The 18,170-nt window shown below is 48.8% G+C and overlaps 1 protein-coding gene across 1 annotated transcript in view; it reads right to left on the bottom strand.

The window, feature by feature from the left end:
• Positions 1-16,350, bottom strand: part of HSD17B12 (hydroxysteroid 17-beta dehydrogenase 12) — an 82,956-nt gene extending 66,606 nt beyond the window's left edge. The window contains 2 exon segments of the mRNA XM_083863247.1: positions 15,902-16,230; positions 16,232-16,350. Of these exon segments, the coding sequence (XP_083719373.1) occupies positions 15,902-16,230; positions 16,232-16,335 (433 nt within the window). The 5' untranslated portion in view covers positions 16,336-16,350.
• Between the last annotated feature and the right edge of the window lie 1,820 nt (positions 16,351-18,170).

An 18,170-nucleotide genomic window follows, 5' to 3' on the forward strand; every position in this document is an offset into this window, starting at 1 on the left:
TTTTAGGGCTCAGGAGAAATTTCTGTATGTGTATCATATTCCCAAGTTTTACACCTCAGCTCCCACAGTGCACTAACAGGCTGTGAGAGAGCAGGTATGAAGATGGCTCTGAGCACAGCTAAAGCATTTATTTTGTGTAAGGATAGCTCCAAGATCTTCCCTTGTCATGAGTTCTCATCAGGCCATGCACCACACAAGAAAGACAGAAGTAGCAAAGCTTGACAAAACTTCTTGTTTGAAGCAGTGAAGGCCTGCCTCCCCACCACCCACACAATGTATTCACTTCCTCCCCCACCAACACAAGCATGGGAAAGTCAATGTCTGCAGAATCTGTAAGATCTCCAGGCTATCTGAGAAAAAGGAATCCAACTGCAAAGAGGTGAGACTTGGAGAGATTTCATTCAGAAGCTCTCCCTGAGATCCTGACGGCTCAGAAGTAGAACAGAAATTGAGCAGGAAGACACCCAGTGATATTTTATTCATTTTGGCTAGAAGCAACATTAAAACAAGCTGTAGGCTGAGAAGGTAGGATTAGCTCCAGGAACACAGATGTATGAAAATAAGGATTCTGCAAAACAGCTGAAGTGGCAACAAAACTCATGCCCAATTGTGTAACCTGCTCAAATGTAAGGAAGTTGAAGCACAGAGACTTCCATATCTGATGCCCCTAAACAGTAGGATGGGAATCATCACAGTGGGAATTTTACAAGGCCTTGTGAAAGTATCAGGAGGATAACAACTGCAGAATACAAGTTCAGACCCTTCAATGTATATACAGCAGAAAACAAGTGTACAAATGTACATCAGCTTCACTCCAGCACAGCAGGTGCAATGATAAGCCAGAAGAACAGACCAGTTTCCATAGCCAGTTCCCCATGGTTTTACAGAGACTGTGTAAGAGCACAGCAGCCACATAATATGTGTCACATTAGACACAGAAGTAAGAAACATTAGTGTCATAACAGGCTGAAAGAGCTACTCCCGTTTCACCCAGACCACTGCTCCTCACTTGATGCTGCAGAAGTGTGGGACTGCAGGACACTCACAATCCTTATTATATCTATGGACAGCTTGACTAGGATAAATGCAGACTGAAACTAATATGACCACTACAGGTGAAAGTCTCCAGCACTTAAAATGGAAAATAAAATGCAAGGGTTTAGAATAAGAAGCCACCTGAGCTAATTAGCAAAGTAGTTTACATTAAGCAAGAACCAAAATCATATTGTTTAGAGACAATATTGGATCTTCTAGTAGAATCTTATGCTTCTGTTCTCATCAAAATTTCAGATCACCCAAACCATCAATTCCCAAGGACCAAAGAAGGTGAAGTGGACCATTTAAGCTGCCTGTTGCTATCCAAGACACAAACTATCATCAAATACTTCTCCCTTGCTACTTTGGAATGAAGAATGTGTGCAATCTTACTGGAACCAACTGCTAAAGTAGTTCTTTTGGGGAGAGAGGAAAACATCCCTCAGGGTGTCCCCTTTTGCAGGTTCAAGCACAACTGCACATACACGAAGATCCACAAGAAGCTTGAAAGCATGTTTATGCTATGCTACAAATGGCTCTAATCTTTTACAATCCCTAACTCTAAATAACACCTTTATTTCTGTTAAAAAGTGGAAGCTCCTCAGATATACTGGAAATAGTTTCTCATGGCTTGTTAGAGGCAAAGATGGCTTCAGGATCATATTTAGTAGATACTGTTTTGTTAAAAAGATGCAAAGACAAGCACAGATAAAAGATGCCACAGCTGGCAAGCCTTTGTTCAGCTGTCAAGATCCTATAAAGGTAAGCCTTAAAGATGTAGAGAAGAAGCACTAGAAGAATTTAAATTTTTACTGTCCTTGGAAGTTCCCTAAGTATGATGAGAAATAACCTACTCAAAGAGATGGGTCATACAAACAACACACCCCAGAAATTCAAGTTGTTGAAAACCCAATAAACTTATCTTCTAGTTTTGCACTCTAGCCTTTGCACTGGAAGCGGACACAGCAGAGCAGTTTTGTTTAGACGGGAAGCGAGGCGGTCCCGTGGTTTGGGTGCCCCTGGGCGGGGGCAGGACGCGCCCGAGCCCGCCCCGAGCGCTCCCGGCAGCGCCCCCTGCCCGCCCGGCTCCAACCCAGCACACCCCGCCATTCATAAAAACAGGGGGCGACCGCGCGGGGCGGGAAACCCAGCGAATCTCAGCACCGCTATGCATTCCTTGACCCTAAAATATATATACAGTTTTAGCTAAAATGAGCATATGTGGTAATTATTGCTCCGCAGAGGTCCCTTCCATCCCACGCTCTTAATTACGTTCGCTTTAATTAAGTATTTCTATCCATCGGCGGGTGGGGGGGGGGGGGGAGAGGAAATGAATAATGTTAACACGCCCAAGTTAATCAACTTAGAAGGCAACAGTTGTCTCATGAGAAATGCCCTCGATAAATTACCATAAAGCATTAGGGAGACTCTTACGTTAAAGCGCTCTAGAAATCCTTGACGGTTTTATTTGTATCGGCACTGTTTTGCAAGAGGTGTTTGCCTTAAAGATTTAAGGAAGAACTCGGGCAATATTGCCTTTGCTTTCCCGTTTCTAAATAAAGAAACGCCCACCGATGCCTTCTATATTTCACTCCAAGCCCATGAAAAACTCGCAGTATTTCCCCTGCTGGAAAACTCCCCAGATTTTCCCATGGAAACGAGGCTCCCATCAAGCCTCCTTAAATGTTTCAGCAACGATTGATTCGCTGCACTTTCTTCTCCCTGGCGGAGCAAGGAGGCAGAGGAAGCGCCTGCGGGCACCGCATGGGCTGCCCCGGCCCCCCCGGCCGCACGTGGACTCGCCACTGTCCCCGGCAGGGTCCCCCGGCAGTGTCCCCGTCACGCCAGGCGGCCGCGCATCCCCGGGCCCGGGATGGCGGCCCCCGCCGATCCCCTGCCGGCCCGGGAAACTTGGCGGGGAGGACGCAGGGAGCGCTCCCCCGCCGCCGCCCGGCGCTGGGACGGGGCACCCGGTGCCCTCGGGGCGGGGAGGCAGGGCGCCCCGGGAGGAGCGGCAGTGCGGGCGGGGGAAGCCAGGCGCTCCCGGCAGGGCTCACACCGGCCGGCCCTACCAGCGCCCCGCGGGGTCTGCGAGCCGGCCCCGTGACGGCCCCAGGCGCTTCCTGAGCGGAGCGGAGGGAGCCCGTTATGTCACCGGTTAGGTAACGGGAGCCGCCGCAGTGACGGCACGGCTTCTCCTCCCTCCCCCGCCCCCTCCCGCCGCGGCCGGGGCGGCTGAGGTGAGGCGGCATTAACCCTTGGCGGGGCCGGCCCTTCCCCGCGGGCAGCGGCTCCCCTGGGAGCGGGGCGGGCTTCCCCCGCCGCCCACCGGAGGCACGGGGAGCGGGCCGGTCCCGCCGGGAGGGCGGCGCGGCGGCCCCGAGTGCCCGCACCTCCGGCGCGCCGAGCGGGCCGGCAGGGGGCGCTGCCGCGCCGCGGCGGGCGGGCGGGGGCGGACAGACGGACGGACTGACGGCTCGGGGGCGCCGGCGCCCTGCAGCCGCGGCTCCGCGCCCACGCGTGAGGCCCGGCCCGGCGGGCAGGGGCACGTCCTATTCCCGGACACCGAGCCCAGCACGCCCGCGGCACGGCGCACGATGCCAGCAGCCCCCGGCACTGAGCCCGCACGATGTCGGGGTGCTGGATCCTCGCTGGTGGCGAGCAGCCGGCACTGCCCGAGCAGCCGGCACTGCCCGAGCAGCCGGCACTGCCCGAGCAGCCGGCACTGCCCGAGCAGCCGGCACTGCCCGAGCAGCCGGCACTGCCAGCAGGATCAGCGCGGAGCCGCCAGCGCGCCCAGCCCGGCCCAGCATTCCCCGCATCCCCCGCTCCGCCTGCCCCGCGGGTGTCCGGCCTTCACACACGGGATCCACCCGCACAGAGAACTCGCCCTGCTTGCTCCTGTTCCAAACACAAGGCAGCGGGGCACACACGCCCGGCAGAGGGAAGGATCCCCGCGCCAGCCCACACCACGCGTGAATTTCAGCTCCCACTGAGCCCCGGCTCCAGCAGGGAGCACTGGCACAAGCACAGCACTATTCACCTTGTCTCTGACAAAGTGAAGACTTCTCTGGAGAGTTAAATCAAAGATGCAGCATTCCGCTGTCAAGGTCCACCACCACCTCCTTCCAAGGTCTTTATCACAATCCCCGCAGTGCCCTTTTCCTTTACAGAGTCCACTCAAGCAAGTGGCGACAGGACCCGTCAGCTTGTCCCAAGCAAGCAAACCAGCAGCCATGGCTCGGAAGAAAAGGTAGCTCAGAGGAATTTTCAGCAACATCCCCTATCCACAGATGCAATGCTATAAAGGACAAACAGCTTCCACCATCTGCCAGGATGCTCTGGAAAGCAGCATGCTCAATAGGAGCCCTCTGGCTCCCTGTTTGACTTCAGGTACCCCCTGCCCCATCTCTCATCTACTTGCTGCTTTCCTTCCTTTTTTGGCATCCCATTCTTGCAGCCCTCCTATCCAAACTTCTCAAGGTTTCCTTGTTTTAGACAACTTTCTAGGTTACACAGCAAAAAAAGTTTTCGCTAGTCCTTCTCCAACTCCACTTTGAGTGGGACTAAGGGCCATCAAGTGAACTTCCTTCTCCAGTCCAAGAGAAAACCCTCCTTTAGAAGTCAGGCACCAGACAGAGCAAATGGAGGTTGTTCTTACCACATCTGCATAGACTGATCCCAGCACCTTTAGTCCACTGATCAGAACCAGACTGACAAAACAGCTTTATTATCCACAGGTCCTTCTAGCCTCTCTCTCAAAGGACTCCTTGAAACTGAACAAAGCTCCCCTCCCCACCAATGTTCCAGCATTTCTGCTGCACTCCTTCAGGTCCTGTAAACCTTTCTTACCACACACTCAGACAGCCAGTACCACCTCGCCAAAACACTGCTGTCCCACAACTGCCAGGACACATGCATGGGACAAACACAGGCCAGCTGGGGCACAGCCCAGCCTGGTGAGAGGCTGAGCAGCCCATTGCACATGCAAACTGTCCCCGCAGTGAATTTAGGGACTTCATTCCTGCTGAAAATGGCCATTGTGGCTAGAGAAAGCAGCTTGCATCTAAGGAACTAAGACACCCTAAGGAAAAGAAGGAGAGGGTGGGAAAAAAAAGAACAGGATCACTGCTCCAAGATTTAGGAATAACAGCAAACGTCAGACTGCAGAAAATCCACAGCTAGTAAGAATATGTGCATATAGTACAACACCAGGCATTAAAAGTTTTAATCAGCATCCCTTACTTACATGAATCCCATAGTACTAATTCCCCCCAAAGTAAAGCTTTAAAATGAAAATATAAGCCAACTTCTACAGCAACGGCTACTTTAAAACAAAATGCATTTATTAAAAAAGATATTTTGTTACTCAAACCTGCCTCCTCACTTAGTAAAGAATTTGTGCTGAAAGTCAGTTTGAGGAGCCTAATTCTAGGTTAGTGCACAAGAAACACAGTTTCAATCCAAAGCCAACAGTGACTGAATCAGGCTAGTCTATGCTGGAACATCACACATTTTTCTGAACAAATGCATTATTTTCCTATGTTGCCACAGCAATATTTTACATTAGAAATTCTACACTTTGATTTAACCACAACCATCAACAGCAACTAAGTGACAAATCCAGCTGGGATGAGATGCTACCAAAATTCTGCATAGCTGGCAGATTGAAAATCCACCTCTTTCATTTTACCAAAATTTCCTGGCTTACAAAGACTTTCAGATGAGCAGATTCCCACCCCACCATTTTCAAACACTGTAAAACATCAAGAATTTAGTTACCAGAGTAAGAGTTTGAAACACGGCCAAGCACAACCAGTCTGTCCCCAAGGACAAGGTCACAGGAAGAACAATACTACAAACTATTGTAGAAGGAATGACAAAGAGGTTTATTTCTTAAAATTAAAAACACTAACTATCAAACCAATACAACACCATTATCCTAGTCTTTGAAAAGGAGCTAGTTAAAACCTGTTAGCAGAGACTTCCAAAATTATATTCTGCAACCCATAAACAATCCTCTCAAACACACAAGAAGTGCCACTCATCTTTACCCACAAACCACCAAGCAAAACAAGACTTTGGAGCAGCCCAAGGGACCAAGCAACAGAACTGACAACAGGCTCCTCCTGCAGTTTTAGCCTCAGTTTCAGCCAGCTTAGCTGCAGGACATCACCCAACCATCCATGCCTACTTGCTTCCTCAGCACCTGACTGCCAACTATTTCTCAGGCAGCTCAGGAAGCTGACCCAGCTGACTGCAGCTGGTCTTCCTTGCAGAGTTAGAGGTCAGCCACACAAGCAGGCTCACCAACACCACCACCACACATTGACTGAGGGAAGCAGCAAGAGCTCCCAGCCAGTGACCAATTCTTTTGGTAGTAGCCTGGTCTCAGAGCAACTCAAGCTGACCGCTGGGCTCAACTGTATCTTCAACATACATTTCCATAATACTACCAAGTTTCCCTCCTGTTGCACCAGCAGTGGAATTCATATTTCCAAAAAAGTCTACTGAGCATAAATAGCCACAAAGGACTAATTTTCTGCAGGGCACAATCCTTAACCAGATCACCACACAAACAGACCAACCTCAGTGCCAGCGTAAGGAGGAAAAAAGCAAGATAAGAGCTCTCTATCCACTTTCTCTTTCCACACCAAACTTTTACATCAGAAAGCCATGATGTAAAAACACACATTCACTCTTGTGACCTCATCCCATTTATAAACTGATACCATGTGAGAGTGCCAGTAAACTGATTCCAGGGCAAAGGAATATGAACAACGTTCTGGAGGTCAGAGTGAACACCCAAGGTGAAGAACCAGTCCACCAAATGGAGTGATCTAGATCAAAATCTAGGAACAAACACAGAGTTGTGGAGCCCCAAAGTTTTGCCATAGATCTGGGTCTACCAGGACAAAAAGACTGAGGTACAGAGTTTGTATCAGGACAGATAACTTGCCTTTAAGCGCACTTGTAAGTTGACAGGATACACATCCCTTTTTGCCATGCCATACAAACACTGGGTTGGACACGCAGGACAACTGAGGGCAGGAACAAACTGTAAGACATCCTTACTCTAATCCCTTGTTCAACTACAGACTGGGTAGCAGCTTCTTCCAGCAGTGCAGTGATCCTTTACTGCCCTATCATTGCTGCTTCTCCCTCCTGTTAGAGATCTTACTCATAAGCCACACTGAATCCACACTCTGGGGATGGAGAGCTCTTTGGCAGATGAGATTGAGACAGCAGGAATACTGGGCATATACATCTCTTTCAAGAAAATAAAATTTATGCAAAATAATAGTTTATATCAAGTTTATAGATTAAGCACCTTTGCTGGCAGGATAAGAATCATGGGGAAGGGAGCAAAGGGGCAGAAGCCTATGGGAAACAGGTCTTCCAGAGAAATCAGAACAATGGAAGAGTTTTGGAGAAGCAGATCAGCCAGTCACAGACGAGGAATGCGAAAGTGGGACTTGTTGGAACAAGGATCCAGTGGTGAAATAGAGTGCAGGAAAGAGCAGCATGCAAGCCCCTAAGAAAGTGTTTGTTGAGTAGCAGCAGCTGCAGAAATAGACATAGTTCTCTGCCTTTCCTATCTACATGTATCTTAACACACATCTGCAAACCTCTCCACCTAAAAGCAGGGACTAGATACCTTGTAAGGAGATCAAACTCTTCAGTCACTGCACAACAGTTTCCTCCCATCAGCAACAAAAACCTTTCTCCCATCGAGCTTATCACCTCCCATTCCCCTTCTCTCACTACAGCTTTTCCCCCTTTCTGCTTCTCTGGTAACCTTGTAACATACACAAAAATCCTTTGGAAAAATTGTTGTGATTAACAGCCCTAGAGCTGAGCTACTCAAGTCCACTCTTCTTTGTCTAGTAAGTACAGAACTCCTCAAGAAGTGGAGATATGACTGATGGAATACACCCTTCAAGAACATGTGGCTCACAATTGCTTAAGAGGACAAAATAGAAGGGAGGTGTAAAAACCAGAAAAAAAATCAAACATGCAACCAAAACCAAATCTATACAGCCAACCAGACAGTCAGTTCTGCACATACACACACCATTCCTGAACCTGAGCCACCCAGGTGTCTCCTACAACTGAATCATGAGAGAAACACAAGAGAACCCTCAGGAGAGAAAGAAGCAGGAAGAGTAACAAAAATGGGAAAAGAAGTAGAAGCAACAATGGGACAGACGCTATTTTCCCTGATGCTCAGCTTCCGGACACCTCAACTCCAGTTTTAAGAACCACTAAACAAGAGGTTTCTTTCAAAATCTACAACCAAACCCCAGGCTTTTAGGTGTCACCATCTGCTGCTGAGGGCAATGGAATGAATTAGAAGCTCAGTAGGAAATGTTGCATATAGCTCTCTTCCCATGTTAGCTGGAGATGCTTTTTTTGTGGAGCAGGATTTCAACGCTGGTAATGACTCACCCAGTGGGTGATGGTGCACTGCTCTAGACTTTAATTCCAGGAATCTGGAAACTTGCAGAGATTTGAAAAACAATATATTATTTTAAGCTTAAATCAGGAATCAAAAAATAGCAGATTTAAGGTAGAATTCTTTTGTGCAATTAAATGTACTACAGGGAAAGGAACTTGAATTGCCCTAATTCTAGAATTTTCAGTTATTAACGTACTCAATCTGAAAAAATCTTTTGCTTTTCTCTAAGAACCCAGGTTTTCTAAAACTTACCAGTAAATGAGCACCAGAAGTCATCTGAAGCTAGAAGCAGCAACTTAGGTAAGCAATGAAACCATGCAAGCCCAACACATGGGTGCTTTACCTACTAGTCACAGTGTTTATCCTACATTTGTGTTCATATACAGGCCTAAAGAATCACATTTGGCATTTCTCTTAGGATAATCAAGAAAGATACTTTCTTACTGTTATCCCTTCCATAGCAGAGATGATCATCCTCACCCTATGGATTAGGAACTAATATATTCACAAGACCAAGAACACCATGTTTCACTCACCTACCAAAAAATAATTCCCAGGTAGAGAACTACTGTGGTTTTCCCAAAGGTCACTCTCAGCTCTGGCCTCTTGCCAGCTTACTTGTTCCTTACACCGGAGTGCATTTACCCAATGGCACTAACCCCCAGCACAATTCCAGCTGGGACTTCCCTGCTGAAGATGTTTGCTCGCTACTTCTACGCACTGCCTTTCCTTGCTGTCACCAAGGGACCTAACACGTAATCTTCCCAAAGTGAGGGAAGCACACTGGCCAAAAGAGCAAACCAAAGAAACTGGAGCAAGATATTACTCTAGATTACATCCTTGTATAAATTCTCTAGTTTTAAGTAACCATTTTTCACTACAAGTATTCCTACCTTAAAACACACAGAAGACTGGGAGAATGAACGACCTAGCTTAAAATAACACAGCTATTTATCTCTAGGCTAATAAATTGTCAAGCATTTCCCTCCCAGGCTGTTTATCAGAGATGGGTACCCTTTTCACCTTAATGCAAACATCTATCCTCCACTCAACGTTAGCTGGCGTTTTGGTAGGGTTTTTTTGCAGGTGAAGAAACCATACTACAGCAGTTAACCCTCCTCCATATACATCTCTCTGCTCCTGCAGCTAAACATGGCCAAGTCAGTTCATATTCTGAATCAAACTGCAGAGCTGTAGATTATGAGCTTGGTTGATGGTGAGGCTGGTGGTACCCACATATACACATTTAATGTGATGGCATGAGCCAGAAGGGAAGGGTTGAAATCCATCAGCAAGGACACAACAGAACTGAGACTCCAGACATCTGGGCTCTGAACAGTTAATCTCCATCTACTCTTCTGACCAGAGAGTGCAAAAAGGAGCACTTAATGCAATAAGTGTTGAGCAATCCTACTAGGCAGAGGTTTTAAACAGTCAGTAACATCATGTGCAAATGTAAACACCTGAAAGAAGTAGGCAAGCACCAGGAAGAAAAACTGTAGAAAACTGCAGAGTATGGTTCATTACTCTATACTGTCTAGGAAGCAGGACTGATTTTAGGGTATGTTAATAGCAGTAGCCTATGTAAAAAATACTAGAGAGCCTCCCTGACTCACCAAGAGCTGCAAGGTCTCTGAAGGAGTTACAGCCCCCTCAAACACCACACAGCACGAGCTGCCAAGTCTAGAGAAACAGGGTCAAAGATCCCACTTCTCCTGGACTGCTCTGGAGGAGCATCATTTGCTTAGTCCAACAAAGCACAGGCTGAAGGGATACACTGACAGAAGTCTTCTATATTACAAGCTATGAGTAGGACTGATGACTGAAGGCAGACAGCTAAATTTTTACTAGAGAACATTTAGGACGAATATTTGGAAACATTACATGGCAAATAGGAAAATAAAAAGCCATACACGCTGGAGCACAGTACTCCTGGGAAGAACAGACAGGATTAGGACACTTGCATCAGACTGTTCTCTGAGCCACTCTTCAGTGCAGTAATCCTTCAGAACCAGTTTGCAATAACAATTCAAGAAAACAAAACATGCTCTGAGTTCAGTCTGCACATTTCACTTGGGCTGTCACGATCACAAGTTAGTTTACACATATTCTCATATATTCTTAACATTACTTTTCAGGTTAACAAGTGTCGTGCTTTATTTCATACAAGGGTAGTGTCCAGAATTGAGAACAAGGCCAGAAAACCCTCACCATGGATGTGAAGTGCTGAAGGTGACAAATTCCTGAATAAGTGATTCAGCTAAAGAATGAGAAATAACCAAAAGCTGCCCCCAAAGCTCTGCACACACCAGCCAAGCACCCATGAGCAGGGAAAATGGGGAGCTGGGCAGAGCCTCTCCTCTCACACCCTGTAGGGAGAGCAACACTCAGAGAGGTTGAAACTCCCTTCCCCCTCTGTCTTCCTTCTAACGACACCCTCATCACACATTGCTCCAGGGTGGCTGTTTAAAACCACAACAGTGACTTGTGATATGGTCTGTCAACTATTTATCACTGCACCTTATTGTGAAACACCTGCAAAGCAAAACTGCACTTGTTTGTGCAAGTGGGACTGAAACTTGCCTGCAGAAAACTAAGAAGCTTTAAGGTAACAACCATTTCACTCAATGCTAAGGAGTTTGAAAAACGACACTGATTGTGAAAGCTGCTCAAAGTCATCAACAAGTTAGCACTAGATTAGCAGTGAAGTGTCTGTCCTCTGTATGGAGTTCTTAAATTGCAACTAAAATATTTTACCATCCGACTTATTTCATTAAGGATACCCCAAGAACTTTATAAGAATCAGGGTCTGTTTCATAAGACAGCATTTGTAGGGACCACAGAAAGCATTACCTTTCAGATGGAATCGAAGTCAAACCATTTACAAGCACAAGAGCCAGCTAGTCCTCTTCTCAGACTTCTTTGTCATGACATAAAGCATCATATCTTATTAATTTAATAATATTATTCATAAGGTCTGATTTATAGAGCTTGTTATTATCTCAACTTACTAGTCAACCAGTATTGGAATTGCCCCTATATTCTTAGTTTTTAAAAGACCTGGCTGCACAGATACAAAGAAGTATCTACTCCACTGCTCATGCACCCAGTTACATACATTTTTCATGCCTCCCTCAGTGGCCCTGGTGCACAAGTTTCTATGTTTAGATGCCAGACTAGGCATAGCCCTTGTTAAGTAAAAGAAGCTGACAAGAAGACAGAGAGGGTCACCCAGCTCTGTTGCTGCTGAAGTAAGTTTTTTGTTAAATATTTACACAGGAAAAGAATGGTTTAAGACTGAATAAGGGGATTTTGTCTAAAATTAAATCACAGAAAGTTAGAGGCAGCTGAGAGCACCATCCTGATTAACGACCTCGCACAAATTCTATTTTAAGAAACCCAGAGCAAATTGCCCCCATTTAGTTAATTTTGCATGTTAGTGCATAAACTCCAAGAAGCTTAATTAAGGCAAGCTCATCTTCACAAATGTTTGTTGGCCCAAATACAACTGTACAGCTGTATTCACCACATGAGAAAGCACCACCCCTATCAGACATCTTGTATCCACTAAAAGTACAATTATTCAACCATTACTCTATCAAAGGCACTGGGGGAAGAAGTGGATGCTTTTCTAAACCACTGTGAGGCTTGAAAGAAAGCAGGACTTCAAGTGTCATATGCCAATCATACAATCAAAATAAACTTTTCCAGTTAACATATTGCTTCAGCTACAGAAAATTGGAGGGGGGGGGGGGGACAGGACTGACATTTATCACCAAAATATTTGCAATGTTGAGACAGGAAAAAAAGAAACAAAAAAGTTTAAGTATCCACACAACCATGTACTGACACAACCAAGACCTTGGATGCTTTAGAGCACCAGGTCAATCCAACTCGCACTAACAGTGTGTTTTGAATAGACAAAGTTGATTATCTGCATATACTGAATTGGTCTGATTACACAGCTGACCCTGCTCCAAACAGGAGGTTGGACTACAAGCCTCCTGAGGTCCCTCCCAGTCTAAATTTCATAGGATTTTGCATTCGTTTTGCCAAGTTACTGAAGGGAAGGAGCAGAAAAACGATTTCATGTTTTCCTGAAAAAGAGGCGGCTTCCTAAAATAGGAGACACGGCAACTCTCCAAATGGTATAACAGCAGCAGACAGTTCCCTGCTCCAGACACTCTGTACTCCAGAATACACCCAATTTTCAATGGCAGAGAAGCAAGGTGGCTGCCTGCCACTACCATCAATGGGAGAAGAACAGGACTCTCATCCAACCTAAGGAAATACCACTATGGATCACAACAATCAGCACTATGAACAGATCTGTCTGCCTAGAGGAAGGCAGGGGAACAGCCACAGCTTTGCTGTACTGATGGTGAATTCAGAATGACTCCTTGGCACTCTGGTCCTGTTGAGTCTGTGCTTTCTCAATCATTGTTTCTCAATCACAGGAGTTGTTATTCTTATCTTCCAACTTACGAGGCTCATTAAAGATAGAACATTCAGCCCGGGAGTTTTCACCGTATAGTTTCTCTAGATGCACCCAGAAATATCACATTCACACATCCACCCAACTTTCACACTGTACTTCATTGTATAGTAGCCAAAAACCAAACCAGATGCAAGGTATATGGAAAGAAAACCTGCATACAGAAAAGCTGCATACAGACCTTTACACATAACTGTGACTGCAGACAACCTAATTTTTTGTCAAAAGAGGTACTATTTCAAGTAGTACAAACCTAATTTTCCCAGAGTAAGTTACCAGTTCACATAGTTGTGCCTCCTCCTCACATCCCCTCCTTCTAAATATCAGTAAATTAGATTGAGGATTGACAGAAGCAATAAAAAAAAAAAATCTCTGAGAAAACAAGGAAGAAATTTGCAACCCAATTTTGGACATGTAGAAGACTTAAAAGGCAGTAAGAAGTCCTTCCAAAAGGACTTGTGTTTTAGGGTTTTTATAAAGCTGCTCTCTAGTTGTGCACTAGAAAGAATACATTGACACAGTAACCATAGCACTCAATCATCATCAAAACCACTGGTTTTTAAAGTATCAGAAAAAAAAAAAAAAAAAAAAAAAAAAAGGAAATGCACTAATGCACTTCTTGCACTTCTTCCTAGAGTATGACTTAGTAATTTGCTAATTTTCAAGGTGACCCGACATATCTGCTGCTGTGCCTCCATCCTCCTTTCCATGAGAGAAAACAGAGAGCCTGCCCAGTCACAACATACTTCAGGGCAAACCACCCCAGTATTCATTCAGACTAAGCCAACCTCTCCTCATTGCAGCTGGAGACTACAGCAGCTGTCCCAATAAAGCAGCATCTCACCTGCACCAGCTGCACACAGAGGACACACAACAGTAACTCATGACGGCCACTTCCCACAGTGACAGCAGCATCATCACCCTATTCCTCCATTCTCCCTGACACTGGAGCAATGCTGCCACTTTAAAGCAGAGCAATAAACACGGAATTTGGCTGTGCTGCCAGTGCTCCTCTTCCTCCCTGCCTTGAAGATCACAATCTTGGCAGAGAAAGAACAATTTCTGTGAACAGCCATTGGCCACATACAATGGCCCACTGCTGCCTGCACTTGTACAAACAGAAACAGAGGACACTTGCACTGCAGTTCTCTTGTTGTTTGAGGCTGTGACTGTGAGAAGATCTGCTGTTTACAGTTTGTGGTTCCAGCTGATAAGCCGGCATTTGGTTCAAGCACTGCAAACTTCCACGTTTGAAACAATGCAAAACAAATTGAAGTGACCACCAAGACTTCTGTGATGCACCACAAGCCAGCAAGCAACTGATAATGCAGTAATATATTCAAAACTATTATTAGAAAGTCAAAGAAGGTTTGGGTGTCCTGTGCCAGCCATAGCTTTAACAGGCATAACGTCTCTCCAGCTGAAAGGAAGACCTGGGCCTTGGTTATTTGTATGTAAAGCTGTAACTTATCCAAGGCATGGCTGCTGCAGCTCAAGCCTGTGCACACAGGACTCGTGCCATGCTCTGGTATTGTGTATGCTGCCAGTAGCAGTGCTGGTTCACTGGTGTCTCACACAAGCAGCCATTCAACTACCCAGGCAGCTGCTCACACACAAGTTCTGTGCTGGCTGCAGCAGAGGTTATGGGGGAGCACAGCCATAAGCCCAGCAATCAGCCAGCTTGTTGCAGAACTGCTCTGCCTACAGGTCTGACACCTGGGAGCAGCTGCAGCAGCTGAGCACTTGATGTCCTCCTAGTCCCCTTGAGGGATGGAAGTCTCTTTTGCAGCCTTTTAAACTGTCATCTCATCTTAAACTCACACCTCTTACACGCTACAATTATTTTTGTGCCCCACCTTATAAATTCCCAATCAGGGACAAGATTTGCCCTTTCCAATGACTTTTCCAAGAATGGATTTGAAAAATTCCCTTGTTACACCAGCAGAGAAGCCGTTTCTATCGCCTCATCATTACAGTGGCAGTGACAGACTCGGAAGAAATTGTCTTTCCCCAGCGTGGCTCCTATGACCAGGAATTGAAGTACTGCGAAAAGTTAGAGCAGCGCAGCACAGAAAATACTCTGGTAAAGCCTCCGCTGTACTTCCCCCGCGCTCCTGTATTCCGGGGATATCAGCTGAGTGCTGCCGCCGCCCCTCCCGGCCACCGCCACCCCTTCCCCGGGGAGGCCACCCGTGCCCCAGCCCGTCCTGAGCGCCCAGGAGGGCCCAGCCGCAGAGCGGGCGGGCTCGGCACAAGTTTCGAGCGGCTCCGCTGTCCGCCCGCCGCTCTCAGCGGGGCTCTTCCCTCGCAACCCAGCCCAGCTCCTCTCCCGGGGCACCCGCGGATGGGCCGGGAGGCGCTGTCGGTGCCGGGCAGGGCCGTGCGGAGCCGGGAGCAGCCGCTGCTCCGGGGGCGGCGGGGCCGGGGCGGGCCTGACGTCAGCGCTGAGGCGCGGGGCCGGCGCGGAGGGGGCGGCGCGCACCGAGGGCCGCGCTGGAACTGCCGGGCGGCCCCGAGACACCGAGTTAAACGCGCCGCACCGCCCGCCCCACCGCCCGCCCACAAGTCACAATATCGGCGCTTCTCTCAGGACCGGCCCGACCGGCGCGCTCCTGCCCCGCACGTTTCGCGGGGAGCCTGAGACCGGCTCCCGGCTCAGCGGGGCCCACCCGGCAGAGCAGTGGGACCCACCGGCCGCTCAGCCCCTGCCCCGGCCCGGCCCGCCCCAGCCCCGGCCGTGGCCCCACGGGCACCCCGCCAGAGCGCCCCGCTCCCCGCCAGGACCGGGCCCCGCCGCCCGCCCCCCGCCCCGCCAGGCCGAGGCCAAAGCCGCTCCCCCGCGAGGCTCCTGCCCCGGCCCGGGGGGTCACCGAGTACGAGCCGCGGCGGGGGCGGTCGGGACGCGCACTCACCTGCCCAGGCGCCCAGCGCCGGCCCCACGGCGGCCGCGCCGCTGCCCAGCACCCAGACGCGGAGCCCGGTTAGCAGGCGGTACGAGGCCAGCGCCGCCGCATAGAGAGCGCCGAGCGCGCCCACCCAGTAGAAGAGGCCGGCGGCCGGGAGCGCGGCGGGAGCCACCATGCTGCGGAGGCTGCCGCGGCCGGACTGAGCCCTCCCGGCCACCGCCGCCCCGCAGCCGTCACGGCGCCCGCCCCCGCCCCGCCGCGATTGGCGGAGGAGCCGCTCAGCCACGGGGTAACCCGGCAACGCGGCCGGGCCCGCCCGCCCTGGGGCCGCCCGGGCCCGCCGCGCCGGGAAGGGGGGGGGCAGGCTGCGAGCGGCCACACGCCCCCGTACTACTTGCGGCCTGCGCCCCACGTGGTCGGCACCGCTCTCCTGCCGCCATTGGTCGGTGAGCATGGCCGTCAACGGGCCGCCGCACTGCGATTGGCCCCGCTGCCCGGGAACCTCGCAGGATTGGTGGAAGATGGGGCCCCTGCTCCCGCCCCCACTGACGTCATATGAGCCCATTCATAAAATGCTCAGGCTCCGCCTCGCACTCGAATATGTCCCTGGGCTCCCCTCCCCCAGCCCCGCACTGCGCTCGCCCACGGAGACACGGCACGGCACGGCCCGGCACGGCACCGCAGGGACCCCCGGGCACAGGGAACCCGCACCGGGGAAAGGCCATCCCGGGAGAGCGGGGCTGGGCACCACAGCCCGGCTGCCACCGCCTACACCGTGGGGCTGGCAGCGCTGTCCCGCCCGACCGGCCTCCAGCTGTCCTCCCCGACAAGATCAGCGTAGGCTCCCTGAAATATTTCCCCTGAGCCGACCACTTGTGGTGCCATGCCTGGAGTTACCCCGCCCTTCACCCACCCGCTTAACACGACCTTTCTCCCACAGCTCCACACAGGATGGGTTAGGAGCGCCTGCACTGGGGAGAAGTGTAGGCTGAAACGGCAGGAGAGGCTGAGGAACATGGAAAATCAGTGGCAGTTTGGTATAAGATGTGGGTCAATTAAAAGGTCAGAGAAGACCATTTGAGGTATAGGGGACTGCTGTTTTTAAAGGGAGCCTCTTGCAACTTTCAATGCCAACATTTTTTTCTAGAAAACAAGCCTTTTATACCGCTTATTTGACAATGACCTTAGTTCATGCAGTAAGAAACCTTCTCTAGATCAGGTTTTGTGGAGATCCCCATCCATCTGAGTTACTAACAACAAGCAGCACAGGGAGTAGTCTTAATGTTGCTTTTCCTTTCTCTCCTGGACAGGCAAATAGATCATACTCAAATCCAGTCACTACTGCTGAAGGTCTCCCAGCTGTACCAGCCGCCTCATCCTCTCCTTTGCATGACTTGCCCCACACCATATCGATGGCAGAGGCAGCCTCCAGGAGCCCAACCTGCCAGATCCTGGCTTCCCTTTGCAGATCCACTCCTGCAGACCGCCCACTGTAAGCTCAGTGGATTGTCAAGTGCTCTGCAATTTCTCTTTCCTCATCCCATTCCACATTTCCTCACCTTTGCCTGCTTCAGAGTTTGGAAAGAGCTCATGTAAGGCGCCACCTTAATTGTAACAGGTGATCAGTGCCCTGCCTGTTGCACCTCCAGGCCACAGCCTGACCATGTGCCATGTGAATGCAGTTACAAGCACTGCTGCCACTTCAAGCTCTCATTTAGGAACAAGATGCTCTTGTATAGCATCAACTACCTGATGCAAAGAACTGTGCATCCTGAGATACCTGAGGTTGCACTTTACAACCTTTCATCCACGCTGAGGGAAGCAAAACCAAAGAAACGAAACAAAAATTTGCTGTGATAGGTTTATCCCTTTTATTAGTTTAATAAAAATAAATGTTTGCTACCTTTCCTGTTATTAAATATATATAGACACAAAATAGCTTTTCACTAAAAAATACATAATTAATAGAAATCAAAGGCTTCTGTTCATAATCTGTTTGTGGAAAACAAATTCATAGTGGCATTCAAATTTAATTACATTCAACAACACACTGTCTGCACTGATGTCAGTTAAAGGCATGAAACCATCATACACTTTGCAATGAAAAATTAGTCAAGTCACTATCTTATTGGCTGACCTATAGCTTTACAGATGATTTTCAGAAATCAATCTTTATCATAAGCAGTGGTATCAGACCTAATAGGAGGGAACATGTCACAGGATTTTGTCCTGTTGTACAACATCCATCCTTCCATCCCCAAGGTGAACTAGTTCA

The sequence above is a fragment of the Zosterops lateralis genome (assembly GCF_965231275.1).
Source record: "Zosterops lateralis genome assembly, chromosome: 6".
NCBI classification, from domain to species: Eukaryota; Metazoa; Chordata; class Aves; order Passeriformes; family Zosteropidae; genus Zosterops; species Zosterops lateralis.